Source organism: Schistocerca piceifrons, chromosome 2, assembly GCF_021461385.2.
Source record: "Schistocerca piceifrons isolate TAMUIC-IGC-003096 chromosome 2, iqSchPice1.1, whole genome shotgun sequence".
In the NCBI taxonomy this organism is placed as follows: Eukaryota; Metazoa; Arthropoda; class Insecta; order Orthoptera; family Acrididae; genus Schistocerca; species Schistocerca piceifrons.
In genome coordinates, this window is record NC_060139.1 from 962398077 (window position 1) to 962419799 (window position 21723).

General features: G+C 40.9%; 1 protein-coding gene across 1 annotated transcript in view; it reads left to right on the top strand.

Annotated features, from left to right (window-relative positions):
* The window catches only part of LOC124776022, a 290423-nt gene that overhangs the window by 113008 nt on the left and 155692 nt on the right, over positions 1 to 21723 (top strand). The window contains exons 9-11 of the mRNA XM_047250863.1: positions 12743 to 12907; positions 17039 to 17256; positions 20599 to 20818. Coding sequence (XP_047106819.1) covers positions 12743 to 12907; positions 17039 to 17256; positions 20599 to 20818 — 603 coding nt within the window. The remainder of the gene's footprint in view (positions 1 to 12742; positions 12908 to 17038; positions 17257 to 20598; positions 20819 to 21723) is intronic.

A 21723-nucleotide genomic window follows, 5' to 3' on the forward strand; every position in this document is an offset into this window, starting at 1 on the left:
GAGCAAGTTCCCATCTCCGGAGTGCGGATAGGTTGGTGTTAGTGGGAAGTATCCAGATAACCCGGACGGTGTAACACTGTGCCAAGATGTGCTGGCCGTGCACCAAGGCATGTTTAGCCACAGGGTGATCCTCATTACCAACAAACACTGTCTGCCTGTGTCCATTCATGCGAATGGACAGTTTGTTGCTGGTCATTCCCACATAGAATGCGTCACAGTGTAGGCAGGTCAGTTGGTAGATCACGTGGGTGCTTTCACACGTGGCTCTGCCTTTGATCGTGTACACCTTCCGGGGTACAGGACTGGAGTAGGTGGTGGTGGGAGGGTGCATGGGACAGGTTTTACACCGGGGGCGGTTACAAGGGTAGGAGCCAGAGGGTAGGGAAGGTGGTTTGGGGATTTCATAGGGATGAACTAAGAGGTTACGAAGGTTAGGTGGACGGTGGAAAGACACTCTTGGTGGAGTGGGGAGGATTTCATGAAGGATGGATCTCATTTCAGGGCAGGGTTTGAGGAAGTCGTATCCCTGCTGGAGAGCCACATTCAGAATCTGATCCAGTCCCGGAAAGTATCCTGTCACAAGTGGGGCACTTTTGTGGTTCTTCTGTGGGAGGTTCTGGGTTTGAGGCGATGAGGAAGTGGCTCTGGTTATTTGCTTCTGTACCAGGTCGGGAGGGTAGTTGCGGGATGCGAAAGCTGTTGTCAGGTTGTTGGTGTAATGCTTCAGGGATTCCGGACTGGAGCAGATTCGTTTGCCACGAAGACCTAGGCTGTAGGGAAGGGACCGTTTGATGTGGAATGGATGGCAGCTGTCATAATGGAGGTACTGTTGCATGTTGGTGCGTTTTATGTGGACGGACGTGTGAAGCTGGCCATTGGACAGGTGGAGGTCAACATCAAGGAAAATGGCATGGGATTTGGAGTAGGACCAGGTGACTCTGATGGAACCAAAGGAGTCGAGGTTGGAGAGGAAATTCTGGAGTTCTTCTTCAACGTGAGTCCAGATCATGAAGATGTCATCAATAAATCTGTACCAAACTTTGGGTTGGCAGGCCTGGGTAACCAAGAAGGCTTCCTCTAAGCGACCCACGAATAGGTTGGCGTACGAAGGGGCCATCCTGGTACCCATGGCTGTTCCCTTTAATTGTTGGTATGTCTGGCCTTCAAAAGTGAAGAAGTTGTGGGTCAGGATGAAGCTGGCTAAGGTAATGAGGAAAGAGGTTTTAGGTAGGGTGGCAGGTGATTGGCGTGAAAGGAAGTGCTCCATCGCAGCGAGGCCCTGGACGTGCGGGATATTTGTGTATAAGGAAGTCGCATCAATGGTTACAAGGATGGTTTCTGGGGGTAACGGATTGGGTAAGGATTCCAGGCGTTCGAGAAAGTGGTTGGTGTCTTTGATGAAGGATGGGAGACTGCACGTAATGGGTTGAAGGTGTTGATCTACGTAGGCAGAGATACGTTCTGTGGGGGCTTGGTAACCAGCTACAATGAGGCGGCCGGGATGATTGGGTTTGTGAATTTTAGGAAGAAGGTAGAAGGTAGGGGTGCGGGGTGTCGGTGGGGTCAGGAGGTTGATGGAGTCAGGTGAAAGGTTTTGTAGGGGGCCTAAGGTTCTGAGGATTCCTTGAAGCTCCGCCTGGACATCAGGAATGGGATTACCTTGGCAAACTTTGTATGTGGTGTTGTCTGAAAGCTGACGCAGTCCCTCAGCCACATACTCCCGACGATCAAGTACCACGGTCGTGGAACCCTTGTCTGCCGGAAGAATGACGATGGACTGGTCAGCCTTCAGATCACGGATAGCCTCGGCTTCAGCAGTGGTGATGTTGGGAGTAGGATTAAGGTTTTTTAAGAAGGATTGAGAGGCAAGGCTGGAAGTCAGAAATTCCTGGAAGGTTTGGAGAGGGTGATTTTGAGGAAGAGGAGGTGGGTCCCGCTGTGACGGAGGACGGAACTGTTCCAGGCAGGGTTTAATTTGGATAGTGTCTTGGGGAGTTGGATCATTAGGGGTAGGATTAGGATCATTTTTCTTCGTGGCAAAGTGATACTTCCAGCAGAGAGTACGAGTGTAGGACAGTAAATCTTTGACGAGGGCTGTTTGGTTGAATCTGGGAGTGGGGCTGAAGGTGAGGCCTTTGGATAGGACAGAGGTTTCGGATTGGGAGAGAGGTTTGGAGGAAAGGTTAACTACTGAATAAGGGTGTTGTGGTGCCAGATTGTGTTGATTGGAATTTTGAGGTTTTGGAGGGAGTGGAGCTGGTAGTGGGAGACTGAGTAGATGGGAGAGACTGGGTTTGTGTGCCAACCCAAAGTTTGGTACAGATTTATTGATGACATCTTCATGAACTGGACTCACAGTGAAGAAGAACTCCAGAATTTCCTCTCCAACCTCGACTCCTTTGGTTCCATCAGATTCACCTGGTCCTACTCCAAATCCCATGCCACTTTCCTTGATGTTGACCTCCACCTGTCCAATGGCCAGCTTCACACGTCCGTCCACATCAAACCCACCAACAAGCAACAGTACCTCCATTATGACAGCTGCCACCCATTCCACATCAAACGGTTCCTTCCCTACAGCCTAGGTCTTCGTGGCAAACGAATCTGCTCCAGTCCGGAATCCCTGAAGCATTACACCAACAACCTGACAACAGCTTTCGCATCCCGCAACTACCCTCCCGACCTGGTACAGAAGCAAATAACCAGAGCCACTTCCTCATCCTCTCAAACCCAGAACCTCCCACAGAAGAACCACAAAAGTGCCCCACTTGTGACAGGATACTTTCCGGGACTGGATCAGATTCTGAATGTGGCTCTCCAGCAGGGATACGACTTCCTCAAACCCTGCCCTGAAATGAGATCCATCCTTCATGAAATCCTCCCCACTCCACCAAGTGTGTCTTTCCGCCGTCCACCTAACCTTCGTAACCTCTTAGTTCATCCCTATGAAATCCCCAAACCACCTTCCCTACCCTCTGGCTCCTACCCTTGTAACCGCCCCCGGTGTAAAACCTGTCCCATGCACCCTTCCACCACCACCTACTCCAGTCCTGTAACCTGGAAGGTGTACACGATCAAAGGCAGAGCCACGTGTGAAAGCACCCACGTGATCTACCAACTGACCTGCCTACACTGTGACGCATTCTATGTGGGAATGACCAGCAACAAACTGTCCATTCGCATGAATGGACACAGGCAGACAGTGTTTGTTGGTGATGAGGATCACCCTGTGGCTAAACATGCCTTGGTGCACGGCCAGCACATCTTGGCACAGTGTTACACCGTCCGGGTTATCTGGATACTTCCCACTAACACCAACCTATCCGAACTCCGGAGATGGGAACTTGCTCATCAATATATCCTCTCTTCCCATTACCCACCAGGCCTCAATCTCTGCTAATTTCAAGTTGCCGCCACTCATACCTCACCTGTCATTCAACAACATCTTTGCCCCTGCACTTCTGCCTCGACTGACATCTCTGCCCAAACTCTTTGTCTTTAAATATGTCTGCTTGTGTCCGTATATGTGTGGATGGATATGTGTGTGTGTGTGTGTGTGTGTGTGTGTGTGTGTGTGTGTGTGTGTGTGTGTGCGCGCGCGCGCGAGTGTATACCCGTCCTTTTTTCCCCCTAAGGTAAGTCTTTCCGCTCCCGGGATTGGAATGACTCCTTACCCTCTCCCTTAAAACCCACATCCTTTCGTCTTTCCCTCTCCTTCCTTCTTTCCTGATGAGGCAACAGTTTGTTGCGAAAGCTTGAATTTTGTGTGTATGTTTGTGTTTGTTTGTTTGTGTGTCTGTCGACCTGCCAGCACTCTCATTTGGTAAGTCACATCATCTTTGTATATATATATATATATATATAGTGTGTGTGAAAGTACTGTGCTTTGACAATTGGTATCTAACAGTAGAATCGGGAACAAGATGAGACATGGGAGTGATGTGTACAGTCATCGATATGCACAATCACTGACATTGCTGATGTGCTTGTAGCTGTAAGCATAAGAACTTAGTAACTGGAGAAAGAGGTTGGAATGGAAGATGTAGGGTGTGTTCATTTATTTAAAAACATATGCTGAAGACTGCAGTGTTCATCAGAGTTGTAGATCACAAGGTATTTCAGTTTCAGTGAAACACTGAAATCAGAATTCAGCTAGAGTGCAGAGGGAGGAGGCGACCATGTTGTATTGGTGAGGTAGCTGAATGCCCAAGGATGCCATGCCATCATGGCGGGCTTCAGCGCTCATTGATCATTTTCGCAGTGCTGATGTAAGACTATAAATGATGCAAACTAAAAGTTAGAGGCAGTATTACAGGGCAGGCACCCTTATCAGCAAGCAGGTGGAAGAGTCCAAGGAATGGATGACATAGGAAAGAAAAATAGTTCACCAGAAAAAACATTTTATAGGAATAAGAATTAAGATAGAATTATTTCAGAGGGTGTTCTGGAAGAGTTTTCACTAGAGGCATCTATGTAGGACACTACAGTTTGGCTAGAAAAGGAATTGGTTAGGTGGCTTGCCTGATATCGCAGCAGTAAGATAAGTAGGATGAGAGATTGTTGATCGAGCAGACTGTGTTGGGACTAGACTAAGGTTTGGCCTATGTCAGATGACAGTCCACCTTAGTTAAATCATAACATTTGTATTTGTTCATTTGATGTTTTTAAGTTTGAATACCTACAATTGCATCGGCTTTTATTGATATTTCAAAGCATATATTTGTTGGTGACGATATCTACAGACTTAGACAGAGATAGAATAATAGTTATGGTGTGTTATATGTCATCATTCAATAGAATGTTAGCAAGTTGGACGAAGCTAATTGTCCAGTTGTATACTGGCTCAGTGTTTCTTTAGATTGCCATTGAAGGCTGTCTAGGGTTAGCATATTTCGTCTTTTAGAATTTGTATGACTTACTGCTAACGAATTCCAAAGCTATCCTGGCGATTCGTTTCTAAGTCTTACATGGCAGAGCAACAATATGATCGTAATATTATGTTCGAGGAGCTAATTCATTTATACTGAATTTTCCTGCTAATCGGAATTAGTTTGTCTCACAAGCTCCCTGAATGCCGATGAGTGCTATTGTCAACTTTGCATAAGTGCTGTAACACATGTATACCAATTTAACTGGAAGACAGAGCACCTGAATGATATATTTGATTTTACCAGTTTAGTTTGTGCTTTGTGTAATGGTGTACTGACCCATTTCTGCATGATATTGTGTTTGTGTGAGGTTGAATTAGGTGCACATATGGGAATACAGCATAAGAACAGTTGCATCACAGATCAGGACAGGTACGTTTGAAAGGTTGAGAATGTGCAGCTGAACTTCAAATGTGAGTTTTTGGCTGGTTCTTTCTTTTGGAGTGGAAACCAATGTATGTATACTACTAGAACAATTGATCTGTGGAATTACGTATAGTATGTTTTTATTCTAAATATCATAAAGCTGCTAGATAATATTCATTAAGTAACTGAAGGGAGGTCAACTGTGTTTCAAACATATGGAGTAAGATGGCTATAATATAAAATCTGTTTGTGCCATAAAATTAGGCTGTCAGTTAAAACTTGGGTCTAATGATGATCCAACATGTCATATCACATTAGTCAATTTTATATGCAGGAGATGGAGGGGACTCTGAACTGAACTTATTCGGTTTGAACACTGTTAAAATTCTGTATAGACATCTTATTCCATAACTCTTTTTCATTAAAAATGTAGTCAGTGTTTTAATTGAATTTGGAGTTCACTCTGTCTCCTGCGCATAAAATTGACTAACTTGACATGTTGGATCACTATTAATCCAAGTCCAAATTGATAAACTCGTTATTTGGTAGATACACATTTTGCATTACGGACATGTTATCATTATGTTTTTAGTGACTGTTAACATAAATTTTTATCTATTTATAAATATTTTACGCTTTAATACTTTATATATTCTACGCTTTTATACTTTATATATTCTACCCTTACATACTAATAGTCCAAGCATGGCGCCGTGCCGCGGTTTGTGCGGCTCCCCTGTCAGAGGTTTGAGTCCTCCGTCGGGCATGGGTGTCTGTGTTGTCCTTAGTGTAAGTTAGTTTAAGTAGTGTGTAAGCCTAGGGACCAACCACCTCAGCAGTGTGGTCCCATAGGGGCTCACCACCACCATCTCTCAAGCATGGTATTTTCACTTATTTCAATGTGTGTCTCAGGAATAACAAGAGATATGTAATGTAGGCTGTTTGGCATATTTGTCAGTTTCGTGTTGGTATTATGGCAGTAATGTCCAATGTGACCAAGAAATGCCACTGTTTGAGTTGACAGCAGTAGCATACTTGACGACCTGTGAGGTACGACAAATTTCATATCCTATTGTATTAACATAGACAATGTTATGAAAAGGATAGGTTGCTACTCACCATATAACGGAGACGTTGAGACACAGACAGGCACAACAGAAAGACTGTCAAACATCTAAGCTTTTGCCAAAAAGGCCTTATTGGAATGAGACCCCACACACACACACACACACACACACACACACACACATTCACACAAACACTACTGACACACACATGATCACTCTACCTGACTGGTCTCTGTGTCAGATGCCACTGACAGTGGAGTATACGCCCTAATATTAGTCTGTTTGACTGTTGAACATTTTAAATGCAGCTCGTGGTGTTTGCAATATGTCCTTTAACAAATAGTTATAAGCTGTGGAGCACCAAGCATTCAGGGAGTTAGAGCGTAATTCTTTGCACATATTGTACAACATTTAGGGTGTTTATTCAGCTTCCAGTTATGTGATGGCTTTTGATACCAATGTAAAGGGCACGGCCGACTTCCTTCCCCGTCCTTCCCTAATCCGAAGAGACCGATGACCTCGCTGTCTGGTCTCCTTCCCCAAAACAACCAACCAATGTAAAGTTGGTGTTAATGTATGCCAAGTTTGCAGACAATGTAAATGTAAAGTCCTCTGTAGCAGTTTTAGTAGCACTTGATTTGTTTCTATCAACCTTGCAAAAGATTGTTTTTGTTTTGGTATAGTGGTGTAGTAGTTACACAATGGGGTTCTTGGATTAACACTGTCGCTTATAACAAGCAGAGGGCAGAGGGAGGGACGGGTAGTGGAGGTGCCTGATCCTTGATTTTCTGTGCCTGTAGCAGAGATTTGATTTTCTTGCCACAGGGAAATAATTTGTCCACATCAGGATAATTTAATCGCACTTAGTCTGCAACTCTTTTAACACGTGTGCAAGGCAAGCGAGGTACACCATACTGGTGTAGGGAATCCGAAGCCCCTTCACTGCTGTAGCTACTTATGAAGCACTATCTGTTACTAGCAGCAAAATGTTGTATCTGTTCACACTATCCAGGCTCAGTAGCCTCATAGAGTTGTCAAACAGAATGGCAGTTGTCGAGTTGTTTACTCTTGAGGGCTTTACATGTTAGGAGAAACTTTCCTCCAAACCTGTCAACTTTTAGAATGCCACCAACATTGGCTACATAATGTCTGCACACATTGGTAGTTTCATCTGTGGGCAGCTAAACCTTTTGGTCAGTAGCACTAATTTATGATTAGTTGCTCTTCTTAGCGCACAGATAGTTCTTTCTCAGTGCAGATTCATCTGGAACTGGATGTGTGGTGTTCTTCTCCAAGAACTTTCTAAAGTGTGAATTCTTCAGCTTCTCAAATGGGATGTTGCAAGACAAAATTATCTTGCACGAGTCGTTGAATGATTGCATGGTAGAAGATGGGCCTGTCTGCTCAAATAATAGGATTTGTATGCTGTCATTTTCAGCACTTATCTTCACACAGCTCCTGTGATTGGTGGTATTACTGTGTTGTTGCATATTAAAGCGCTTTTATGCACCAACTTTAACTTCACACAGTTTACAAAATAATATTTCCCCATCAGTGCTGAAGACCTTACCTCCAAACTCGCAAACAATACCTTGCAACTTCATGCTGATGGAGAAGTTTGCTTTCGGGAAGTTGAACCAGACTGAGTTTGTATTCAAACTTAGTAGCATGACAACATGTGCAACGTTTATTGAATTGGAAGGAGCCTTTCGGCTTTGAGAGCATTTTGTCGATTCTATGCAGCAGTATCTTACATCAGCGAACCAACTAGTGTGTTGTGCTGCTTGTCAACTACATTCCCGATAAATAAAGCTTTGTCATAATTGTTGTTAATTTGTGATAATACCATCTGAAAAATTGCCATGTGAGCAACATTTTTATTGTTTTATTCTTGCATCCATAAAGGTATGACAAATAATGCATTTTTGGCAAAAGTTGGCTGAAATATGACCTTATTATGGCAAAAGTTGCCTGAATTGTGACGTGTTATTGAATATGTGAATATGACTTCATATGCACAATAAAAATACAATACCTGGATTTGTACACAAGTTGTTGTAAAATTCATCCTAAAGTTCATGATAAAAATATGACATGTCTTAAAATCTGGGCCCTGATCATGAGAAAGACGGCTGAAATTAAAATGTGTTAACGACTGTGTGCGGGCGAACCATCTGGCCATGCACAAAAGTGGGCACTTGATACTGAAAGACATTAATGTCCTGTATTACACATTATGAAGTGAGAAGGAAATTCTGTTACTCTTCTGAAGTCAATTGTTTTTCCGGCGCAGAGAATGATGAATATAGTGGAAAGTACCAGTAACATTTAATACAACAAATGCTTCAGGAAAGGCAATGTGGCTATATGAACGTGTTAGTCACTGTTAGGTAAATGTACAGTGAAAAGTGCTGAAAAACCAGTATACTTGCTTCCATGGGAGCGAATGAGTTTGCCACGTGTGAAATTACGGACCATACTTCATTTCATGTCCAGTAAATGAACTGCTAGGTGCTTGGTTTTACATATTCAAGTTGACACCATCAGAGTTAATTTTCAATTGAAGCACATTTATTCTCGCAGCGCAAATTAATGATGATTAGCTTGCAGACAAGTAGTTAAATTATCACAAAATATGTCATCAGTCTACAAAGACTGTGATTTGAGGGTCTTTCACTAAGAGTGATACTATTTAAAATTTTAAAAAGAGTGTGTGTGCATAACCCTGTGAACATGACTATCATCTTGGGAGATGAGTATCCACTGTATGTTCATTATGAAGATGTTGAGGAGAGAGCAACACCTAGTCATACAGGTTGTTGGCATAATCATCCTGGTTCAGGATCACTGTAACCTGAATCAATGGGCCCAAGTCATGGTATAAAATACAACCAGGAAACATTGCAGAACAACCTCCAGCCGGAACTTCGCCCTCCACATTAGATTACAAATCTTACTGGGGTGTCGGTGTACGCAGAGACTTGCATAATTTCTGAAGAACCAAAATTGTGACACACCTCCAGTCTGCTGTTGTCCAGTTTGTATTTGGTATGCTGCTGTGCAAATTTATGTACTGCCAAGAACAGTAGCCTTCCTTGAGGTACTCGATTCCAAATGTCCATTGCGAGAAGTTCCCATAACAGTGTTTGCTGGGAAACTGTTTGAGATGGAGTTGCATTCAATGACAGCTACAATTTCTAGCAGGTATGAAACTGATTGTTATTATGAGGTTGACACTTATCTCTGGGCCCAGGATCATTTATGACCAATGCTATTATCCCATGTTTGGCCGTGACTTGTACACCATTCTTTGTAGACATGGTGGATATATGAAGCAAATTCATTCATGGTGTGGTGATGTGCACGTCCAAACACCATAGCTCCTTTCTGCCATCCAGTCACTTCTGTCACCACTTCTTAGTATGGTTTAAATAACAGTCAAGATCAGAATAATGTTTTATTGATTTATGATGTAATGTTGTAAAAAGAAGAATGGTGGAGTTAAAGAAAGTTTGATGAGAATGGCGTCAGACCAAAGTATAATTAAGTAATGATACAGCATTTACCCATCCGGCTGCTGCTGATGGCTCTCAGTGGCAAACTTCCTGTAACTCTGCTACTCTTGTTCTTAGGTGTTCATTGTCTGAAGATGACTCCTACATGAAGTAGCTACTGGCCAGTAATAAAATATTATTGTGATCTATACTTTTATTTTAACCCAATTGTATCACTAGATTGCTGTTAATCCTCTGGACTGTGATCTATAAATTTAAGGACATTTTACTATGCTGATACTATACAACTGACTGGCACATACCTCTGCCATGATCCACATTGTCAGTGGAAGGTCACATGATGACATGTTACAGTTCTACAGCATTTTGAAGTTACTAGTATGCAAAGGAAAACACTCATTACGTAGTGTAAAAATAGGACTTCCAAATGAAGTAGATCAGTGCTAAGACAAACAATTATTAGCAGTGTCAGATTTTGAAGTTCATGTGGTTCTCTTGCAGCTTAAGGTATCTGATCAAAGGTATCTGGACACCTGGCTAAAAATGACTTAAAAGTTCGTTGCGCCCTCCATCGGTAATGCTGGTATTCAGTATAGTGTTGGCCCACCCTTAGCTTTGATGACAGTTTCCACTCTCGCAGGCATATGTTCAGTCAGGTGCTGGAAGGTTTCTTGGGGAATGGCAACCCATTCTTCATGGCGTGCTGCACTGAGGAGAGGTATCGATATCGGTCGGTGAGGCCTGGCATGAACTTATTGTCCCGCACCATATTCATTGTGCCCCTGCCCATTATACTCAGTACACGTGGCTTTTTGCTGATTCTCGTAAGAGTTCGGGCACTGTTTGTGCATCTGCACAGAAGAAGATGGAAGCCGCAAGTAATGAGTATAATGGTCAGGGGCACTATGAATATAGTGCGGGACAAGTTGGGAATGTGGGTCTCATGAGAGGCGTGCCAGAGATAAGTCCTCGCAGTCGCACTATCCTCTGTGTCCTTGGTGGCTCAGATGGATAGAACGTCTGCCACGTAAGCAGGATATCCCGGGTTCGAGTCCCAGATGGGGCACACATTTTCAACTGTCCCTGTTGATGTATATCAAGCCTGTATGCAGCTAGGGGTATTCATTTTACTGTGCAGAACTGCTGACTACTGGATGGAGTGTTGGTTAGGTTTTGACATAGCAGCTTTGTGTATTTGCCCTGGAGTAAGATTATATTCTCATTATCTTAGCATGGGTGCTAAAGACCGTGAAACCAAGCTAATAAAATCCCATTTTCATAATATTCAAGATTTATCAAGCATTTTTGACGTATCAGAAAATAGCAAATTATATTTGTATCCCACTGCCCTTTGCAATTTTTCTTGCACAGTTCATAGCCGTAGATTGAAAATAACATGTCACATTTTCAGTTTGCTGAAACTCCTCGAGTGCTGTTATAAATGTGGAAACAGTTGTGGAATGGCAAGAAACAATTCATACTGCAAGGGGAATGTCCTTAATAAATTTAATTGTTAATCATTTTTCCTTTTCTCTACACACACTCGATAAGCTCCATTTTCTGTGTAACAGTGACTGGCTACATTTATTACAAAATTTGGACAGGTGCAAAGTTTAAACTTGTGCTTGTTTTCACTTGACAGGCTTGTGTCCATCGCTATTTGGATCTGTTAAATATACACATTTGGAAAAAAAATAGTTCCTCAAAAGTGACTTATAATTTAATTGCGAGCCTGTGGGGTGTCGTTGGGATTTGTGATTTAATGTCAGAAAGGTCACACTTTGTAATAACTGATAGAAAGTCATCGAGTGAAACAGTAGTTATATCTGGCATTTGCCAAGGAAGTGTTATACGTCCTCTATTGTTCCTGGTATACATAAATGATTTAGGAGGCAATCTGAGCAGTCCTAGATTGTTTGCAGATGATGCTGTTATTTACTGTCATGTGATGTCATCAGATGAGCAAAATGAGTTGCAAAGTGATTAAGACAAGATATCTGTATGGTGCAAAAAGTGGCAATTTACTCTAAAACAAGAAAAGTGTGAAGTCACTCACGTGAGCAGTGAAGTTACATGATAAATCGCACAATCTAAAGGCTGTAAACTCAACTAAATACTTAGGGATTACAATTATGAATAACTTAAATTGGAACAAGTACATAGCAATATTGTGGGGAAAGCAGACCATAGACTGATATGTATCAGCAGAACACTTAGAGAATGTAACAGGTTTAGTAAAGAGACTGCTTACACTAAATTTGTTCGCCCTGTTCTGGAGTATTTCTGTGCAATGTGGGATCCGTATCAGATTGGACTGATGAAGGACATTGAAAAACTTCAAAGAAGGGCAGCTCATTTTGTATTGTCACAAAATACGGGAGAGAGTGCCACAGATATGATACACGAATTGGCGTGGCAGTCACTAAAACAAAGGCATTTTTTGTTGCGGCAGGACCTTCTCACGAAATTTCAATCAGAAGCTTTCCCCTCAGAGTGTGAAAATGTTTTGTTGGTTCCCCCTACATAGAGAGAAATGATCATAATAATAAAATAAGAGAAACTGGAACTCGCACGGGATGATTTAATTGTTCATTTCTCCTGCATGCTGTTTAGGAGTGGAACGGTAGAGCAGTAGCTTAATGGTGTTCGATGAACCCTCCACCAGGCACTTAATTGTGAATTGCAGAATAATCTTCTAGATGTAGGTATAGATAGTTCATTGTAATTATTGCAGTAAATATTGCTTGAAACTTGATTAAATGTTCAGAAGTTACTTTTTTAGGCTCTTGGATAAAAATGATGAATTCAACTGTTAGCAAATGGATGAATGAAATTGCACATATGATTGGTAATGTTTTTGTTTCAGACTTTAACATCAGATGTCGAATTACTCCTTTCGGAAGTTAACAGCGTGCTTCTGCGTCTTGATACTTACGAAATTTTGAACCAGTGTAGCGGAACCGAAGTTGACGATTGGATAGTTTTTAGCAAAGCAGACCTTTTCGAAAAATGCACTTCTTATTTAAGTCAGGTAAGTTAATTAGCGATATAGGCTGAACTTTTACCTTTCTCTGAACTGTGTTCCACCAGCGCAATAAGGCTGATAAATACTGAGAAAATTAGGACATAAGAGACACACATTGACAGCTTGGAGCTGATTCACAGGCCATGAGGTATGCCTTGATAGCTCAGTTTGTAAGAACATTTTCTGCATACGACAGTGATGCGGCTTCTGATGGTGATCTAGACTGCAGCTTTACTCTGGCTGGAAGTTTCAGTGTAGTTGATGGTGTGAATGTGTTAGAAAACTAAAAACAGCTTTTTGTAGAATACTTTAGCACAGTTACTAGCACTTTTTGCTATTTGTTAAATTTTCGTTTCCTTAATTTTTTCATCTACCAAATGTGTTGCCAGAAGGAATAATAGTTTCCATATTTTGGTGTTGGAAAGGAAAACTAGTCTTAGTTACTCACCAAGTGGTGGCATGAGAACACACGTATAAAAACAGGTTTTAGGTATTTCCAGAATATGCAAGGTTCGCAGGAGAGCTTCTGTTAAGTTTGGAAGGTAGGAGACGAGGTACTGGCAGAAGTAAAGCTGTGAGGATGGGGCGTGAGTCGTGCTTTGGTAGCTCAGTTGGTTGAGCACTTTCCCGCGATAGGCAAAGGTCCTGAGTTCGAGTCTCGGTCCGGCACACAGTTTTAATCTGCCAGGAAGTTTCAGGTTTTAGGTGTGCTACCATTTGGAACCAGTGGCCCCTTCTTCCGACAGAAGGGTGGAATGGTAAGGAAGAGGAGTGAAGGAGAATGGCTGGAGAGGCTTATGAAAAGGGGTTGAATTAGGAAAAGTCGCCCAGAACTGTGGGTCAGGGGAGACTTACCAGACGGAACGAGAAGGAAGGACTTTGTATTGACAGAAATTGATTATTTTAGCTGATATGAAATGCTTGACAAACTAACTAAATGACTCTAATATTGGTTTTAGTGCAACGCAAGAGCTTGAATTTCCTAAGAAACTTTTGATATCGCCGGGTAATAACTACTCATTTCTTATGTAAAGTATCAGTTATGTAGTTCCTCAATTAATATTCAATGGGATTAATTGTGTAAGGTTACAGATATAATTACTCTTAGAGTATTGATAACTGTACCTTACACATAGTAGCCTAGTGCAGCAGCACTGCTACCAGGGGAACCCCCAGTGGTCAAGAAATTCAGTTTGGCATGGTGTGTTGTGGAAGGCAAAGAGTAGTGGTGAACTGTGGCTAGACGTCAGGCGTGATTGGACAACACATGGCCGGCTGCCATGAGAAGTTTGCTAAATTGGTTAAATGTTGCCATGTTCGTGCACGGGATTGCGACTGCATCGATATTAGAAGCGAGTTGTCAGCAAAGATTGGTAGAAGCAATTGTTATCTCAGGAAAGTAATAACAAGCCAAAATAAGAGTAAACGTCGGCTCATGTGCACAGAAATTGTTAGGAACATTTACTATGGCTTATACTAGAGACAACAAACCTTTCAGTTCTATGAAGTCAAAGTCTCATTTAGAATCCTTTTCATATCTATTAGAGCCAACTGAGTGTGAAGATTTTTAATGGCAAGTGTGGTGATTTTGGTAGGGCATGCACTGGTAGGTACAGTGTCCCATATTTAGCCCTGAGGTGCATATTCCTTGGTCGTAAGGTGCCCGTTGTAAGCTGTGCAGCTGAACATTAGTGTGACCACTGTGCTTATATCAACACAGCTGGTTTTAGAGAGAAACTTGGCTTTGATATATATGGATAAATAAGTTGGCATCTTACAGTTGGCGATGTGTGAAAGGACTTTTCGAATCCGTAATTATCTTTGAAGGAGAGAACGGATATGAATTGCATGTGCAAATAGAATGAATCTTCTGAATGGCAGAAGAAATGCCAAACAACTTGGATACAGTAAGCAGATGCCACGGTGACACATGCAGCTGCCCGTGAGGAACAAGAGCAACCACAGCAAGCAACTGCTGGCAGTCGGAGAATAAAAGGTAAATGTTTCAAATACCTGGGGCACTTAACAGTTTTTGAAAGGTTGGAACTGAGCACAATGCAACATGCTTGCAAATAGGGGTGGAGTAGGAAGGCATGTGAAGAAAAGTGCAAGTGATGAAGATAATATTTTCAGTATTATCAGAAAGTTTGTCTTTATTTGTTTAATGTTTCTGAAACGAATATTGGGTAAAATGCAACTGTGCACTCCTGTAGATTAAGCTAAAAAGAGAAAACAAGGTGAGAAGAGTGGATTTTATGAATTAGGAAGTATTTCAAATCGACCATTAACAGAAAGCCAAATTCAGGAGGATAATACATTATTAGGCATAGTGGAAAGTCCCTTAGGAAATTCTATGAAAATAATTGTAGCAAACAGGTGAAATGGACAACGTTCCTGGCATGGAGTAACAATGCAGATGAGATTGAACTGCGGTATTGAGTGTCTAGGCAAGGTAGAATTGCAGACAAAATAAGCCGTGTACCTCCATCCTGGTGGAATGACTGGAACTGATTGGCTGTTGGACCCCCTCCGTCGAATAGGTGTTGTTCATGCTTGGTTGTTTACATCTTTGGGCGGGTTTAGGGAATTCTCTGGACAGTCAAAGCGACTGTGTCTGTGATACAATATTCACAATGAACGTCTATCTTCCATAGATCTGGGAACCGGGGTGATGCAAAACGTTTTTTGGTGTGTGTAGATTATGAAAGGAATGAGAGGGAGTATGAGGAGATGGTAGAGTCAAGAAAATTCAGTTTACAAAAAGGAAATTTTCATGAATTGACCAAGTAGTTGAAATGGAAGGATGTGAAAATAATGTGTCGGGAGCTTACGAGTTCATAACAATTAAAAATTTAGAGTAATTGGAAGAACAACATGAATTCAGATGAAGAGCGCTTTGAAAATTGACATTGCGACGTTGGTACCCAGAGAAGCAGAAGAATTGTTAAAGTTGATTGGGAAACCAAGAAGAGATATTCAGTCAAAAAGCAGGGACCACCTTATTGGATCAAAATAAAATTGCACAAACCATATTTTGTGCCTACATATAAAATACGTTAAGCAAGGTAGGAAGCTGTCGAAAAGGAACCCCAAAGGATGTTTTCGTCTGGATTAATCAGACGAGCCAGGAGTCAGTTTAACAGCCCTTTGTTGGTGGTCATTAAAAGGAACAGTAATGTTCGCTTGGTTGTAGGTAAGAGACAAGTGAATAAGATATCTGAATCTGAAAGAGACTGACCTGTAAATATCAAAGAGATACTTCAAAGGTTTAAAGGAAGAACAATATTTGCAAGCCTACATTTGGCTAGTTAGTCATTTTTTTATTTAAAGCATCAGGAAGAGGAGATGAAGAATGGCAAAGTAGCAGGAGTGGATGGCGTGACCATAAAAATGATGGAAGCAGCAGGATCCATAGGATTACAGTGGCTGCAGCATGACCTTCAAAATCCTCTTTTCTAACTCTGCAAGTCCTGTGAAGCTACAACGATTTGTTAATTTTTAATAGCCAATTGAAAGTTAATTTTTGAATAGCCTTTGACCTCCTCCTACGTCTGATGTGTGCCTCCCCCATTCCCTTTTCATCTACCTTTTCCATTGTCCTCACTATAAGTTGATCCCTTATATCCAGTGATCAGAGTGATCTCCCTTTCCTTTTTAACCTGCCCTCAGTCTGTCTTTCCTGTTGTGTTGGAAACAAGGTGAGGAATGTCTCGTTGAACTGTAAAACTTTCTTCCAGTCATAGCTGGTTCATATTGCACCAGTTTGGCATTATTTGCAGTGTGCTGATGAATTAAACTACCCATATGACAGACTGAACATTGAAATGTGTATGTAGTTCTCACAGTAAAATTAGTACTGACAGCTTTTGTAGCTGTTTTTTTGCCTCTGCATTTTCCTTGATGTTGGTATTTCAAAAGATAACAGTTCTGCCTTGACAGGTGTATGCTGGCAATTTGGCCATTGGTTTACTGGAGATCAACAGTGTATTATTTTAATTTCATACATTCACATCTATTTATGGTGATCTCTTAGCTCAACCAACAAAGCCTTTTCTTCTCATTAAAATGCATAGGCAAAGGAGAAGAGAAGACAGTGTGTAAGGGTGATACAAATATTTGACATACTTTTTTTTCCAGGGTAATTTTATGAAGGCAGCTATCTTGTGGAATCGTTATGTCTCCAGTTTCAAGAAGAGGTTGTCGCCAGCAGTTGTTGTTGATGTTTTGCGAATGGTTCCACAAAATGTGCAGATGGAAAACCTGGCACCATTTTTGCAATTTTTTGTGCCACTAGTTCTTCAGATTTGCCCCCAGTCAGTGGATGGAATTGTTGATTGGGCATTTGAAAAAGTGAGGTGAGTTAAATGCTTATTATGGACATTTGGGAAATAGGTGTCACTGTTATATAATACTCTGTGAAATCATTATGTAAAAACATCAGCTAACACGTTTACTTGACAAAACTTGACAAAACATTGTCTTCTGTACTCTGCATTTTGCTAGATACACTTTAGGTTTTGTATCATCAAATAATTCGAAGTTGAACAATTGCTTATTTTTTTTGCACCTCCAGCAAAGTCTGCAGAGCTATAACAAAATTCTGATTAGGAAATATGTACAAAGCTCTGGACGGTGAGATGCTAGACGTGTAACAATATACACATTCCAGTGTGATTTAATCTGTTTCAAGGAATAAGCAATTTTTCAAATTTGACCCTCTACCCATTGCATATTCTTATTTTATATTTTGTGTTGTGGCCCAACACAAATTCAGCAGATCACTTCTCCAAACCCTGTGGTTAGTGGAAACCAAAATAGATCCTAAATTAATGGCGGGGAACATTGTAGAGATTAAATCTTAAGAATGAAGTAATGTGAGCCAAAATCAGTAACAATGAGCAAAGCCACAATAGCCTTACACAACAGACAATCAAGAGTTCCAAATCAAATTCGAGACATGGGAAAGTGAAGTAACATCTATGGTCAGTAATTAGCCTAAAGAACCTCCAGTAATGAGATGCATACTAGTGACTGACGTATATGGTCATTATTTATTTCCCGTAGAGGGCCAATGGCCATTCCTGTGCAGCGTGTTTGCCACTTTGACTGGAGTCGCAGCAACCCAAAGCAGAGTTAAATCCACATAGACAATATTGCTGCCTCTCTCTGATTCTGTCTTGATAATACTGGAATGGCTGTATATCTAAAGCTACATTTTTATCCACACTTTGCATACCACTGTGAAGGGCATGACAGAGGGTACTTTGCATTGTATCAGTTATTAGGGTTTCTTCCCATTCCATTCACTTACCTCTCTCTCTCTCTCTCTCTCTCTCTCTCTCTCTCACACTCACACACACACACACACACACACACACACACATTACTGCACACATTACCACTTCTGTGGCCACTGTGGAAAGCAGCTGCCCCTTACGTTAGCAGCAGTTTGGCTTAGTGATGGGGGTGATGAGGGGAACAGGGTATCTACATCTACATGATTAATCTGCAGTTCAAGTGAAGTGCCTGGTAGAGGGTCCATTGAACCACTTTCAAGCTATTACACTAATGTTCCTCTCTTGAACAGTGTGCAGGAAAAATGAACACGTAAGTCTTTCTGTGTGAGCTCTAATATCTCTTGTTTTATTGTGATGATCATTCCTTGCTATGTAGGTGGGCACCAACAAAATTTTTTTCACACTCTGAGGAGGAAGTTGGTGACTGAAATTTCATGAGAAGATCCTGCCGCAACGAAAAACCCCTTTATTTTAATGGTTTCTATCCTAATTAATGTATCATACATGTGGCACTCTCTCTCGTATTTTGCGACTGTGCGAAACAAGCTGCCCTGCTTCTTACTTTTTCGCTGTCCTCCATTGATATTATCTGATGCTGCTCCCAGATATGCAGCAATACTGCAGAAGAGGACATACAAGTGTAATGTAGGCAGTCTCTTTAGTAGACCTGGTGCATTTTTGCAGTGTTCTGCCAATAAATCATAGTCTTTGGTTTGCTTTAACCACAACATTATCTATCTGATTTTTCCAGCTTAAGTTATTCGTAATTATAACCCCTAAATATTTAGCTGAATTTACAGCCTTTAGATTTTAGTGGTTTCATCTACATCGGTATTCTGCGAACCACCAGTCATTAGGGTTTCTTCCTATTCCATTAACGTTTGGAGCATGGGAAGAATGATGGTTTGAATGCCTCTGTGCGTGCAATAATTATTTTTATGTTATCGTAAAGATTCCTATGTGAGTAATACATAGGGGATTGTAGTACATTCTGAGAGTCATCATTTAAAGCTGTTTCTTGAAACTTTGTTAATAAACTTCTTCGTGATAGTTTACCATCCATGCTACCCTTCTCTGTGTATGTTCAATAACCCTTGTTAGTGCTGTCTAGTGCGGATCCCACACACTTCACCAATATTCTAGAACTGCTCGCACAAGTGATTTAGAAGCAATCTGATTTGTAGACTGATTGCGCTTCCCGAGTTTTCTACGAGTGAACCGAAGTTTACCACCTGCTCTATCCACAACTGAACCTAAGTGATCATTCCATTTCATATCCCTAGAAAGTGTTGAATGAGTTGGCCAATTCCAACAGTGATTGATTGATATTATACTGTAGGATACCGTGTGTGTTCATTTTGTGAAGTGCAAAATTTTATATTTCTGAACATTTAGAACAAATTGCTGACCTCTGCACCACTTTGAAATGTTGTCAAGATCTTGCTGAATATTTATGCAGCTTCTTTCAGATAGTACTTCATTATAGATAACTTCATCATCTGCAAAAAAGCCTGATTTTTTTTTTCCATAAATATTGTCTGCAAGGTCATTAATATACAACATGAACAGCAAGGGTCCCAGCAAACTTTTGTGGGGCACACCCGAAGTTACCTTTACATCTGAAGATGACACTACATCTGAAGATGACATGCTGCATCCTCTCTACCAAAAAGTCCTCAATCCACTCATAAATTTCACTTGGTACCCCATATGGTCGTACTTCTGACAGTAAGTGCAGGTGTGATACTGAGTCAAATGCCGATGGTGTTGGGACAGCAACCAGCCACAAATTTACTTTCAGTTCCTTTATTCAAAGGGTACTGTTAATGGTTTTGAATCATTATGATTCATCTTCACACTGTCTACATGCTTTCCTTATAACATGTGGTGCATTTTTTACAGATTAATTGTCCTAAAATATAAATAATACATAATTATAAGCACGCCACATACAGATGGTTGTGTTTCGTATTTTCATTGGATGTGACTTGCGTGAAATGTTGGTTTGCAGTGTTTGTTTTCATAACATTCGTCCAACAAATGTGAATGTATTCACGGTCTTCATGCTGCAGTAATTGGCTCCATGTGCATTTTGCAAACAAGTGATGGTAATGCCACAAAATTTGATCCAGTTTCCAAAACATTTTTAAGGAAATAGTATTCTGTTTTGAAAAAGATCTGTTTACCCAAAGATTTAATATTCAGTTCATCACAGATGATAAAACTTTTGTCTTGATAATGTTGATCTGTTTATGTTTCAGTGTTGTGATATTCAAATTTGATGATGTAACTTTATTCTTTACTGGCAGTTTTTATTTTCTAACAGTGTTACAGTAAGATTATAGAAGAAATTATGAGTGATTGTTTTTATTTTATAAGTTTTATGGTTTATTGTTACAGGCATTTTGAGCTCAAGAAATCTTGTTGGCTTGAAAATGCTGTTCATTTCCTTGAACGTCTCAGCAGTCTTGTGAACATGCAAAAGGGGAGTGTAACTTCAAGCTTTGCTCAGTATAGTGCTGCTAAGACAAGAATACTCCATATGGTGAACAGTCTCAAAGATCTCCAAGAGCTACAGAAGAAGTATAATGTTCATATGAAACTAGATGACTATGTTCAGGTAATGGAAATATTTGTCTGTTGTGAAAACGAAATGCTTTATTTTCTTTACCAAGAAATTGTTTTCCTGTACAAAACTATGAATCTGAAGTTTTGTGGCAACAAATATGGCTTAGTCTGTGTTATGCATACACATCTGAAAAATGGATTAGTAAATGAGAAATGTGTATTGTGCTTTAAGGGGATTAAATATTTGCTTCTTTGACGGAGATTTTATTACGCTATGTTCTCAGCACAAGGAAATGGTTGAAAGGCAAGTTTCATTTGAATTTTTGCAGTGTGCAGTGGGAGGTATTCTTCAGTGTTGGGTAAATCTCTATGACTATTTGAGTTTGTGCTAAGCTTACACAGTTTGTGCTGAAAGAGCATGCTTACATATTTTTCCAAACAATGGGGCTGACTTTGTTGAGCTTGGAAGTGTGGAGTAAGCGATGAACTGTGGATACATAACTTTTTTTTTTTTGGGGTGGGGGGGGGATGTGGGGGGTGGGGGGAGGAATTTGTAGGCTTATGAAGTTTGTTGCATTTGGTAAGTAATGTGTGGCCCATTGGCTGATAGCAGGCAAATGGCAAACATCTCAGGTAAACCTTACAGATTTAGCTGGTTATGGGTTTTGTGAACCCAGGCTTTCTGATTTAGGGACTCTCACAGAGTTCATGTATATCAAACTCTTCTAATGCAGCAAACGTTGATGGACTTGTGATAGATTCTCCTTAGTTACTCATAACTGTAATTATTAGTAACTCTACTGAAGGAGCAAGTTAAAAACTTACGGATAAAACACTGTTTAATCTTCACTCTTTATATGGCTCCCTATCATTGCTATTTAGAGAGAAGTTTTTAATGTGGACATACAAAGAAGTCTTAATGCCATTGACATTCTTGTCTGTCAGACATTTGGATTA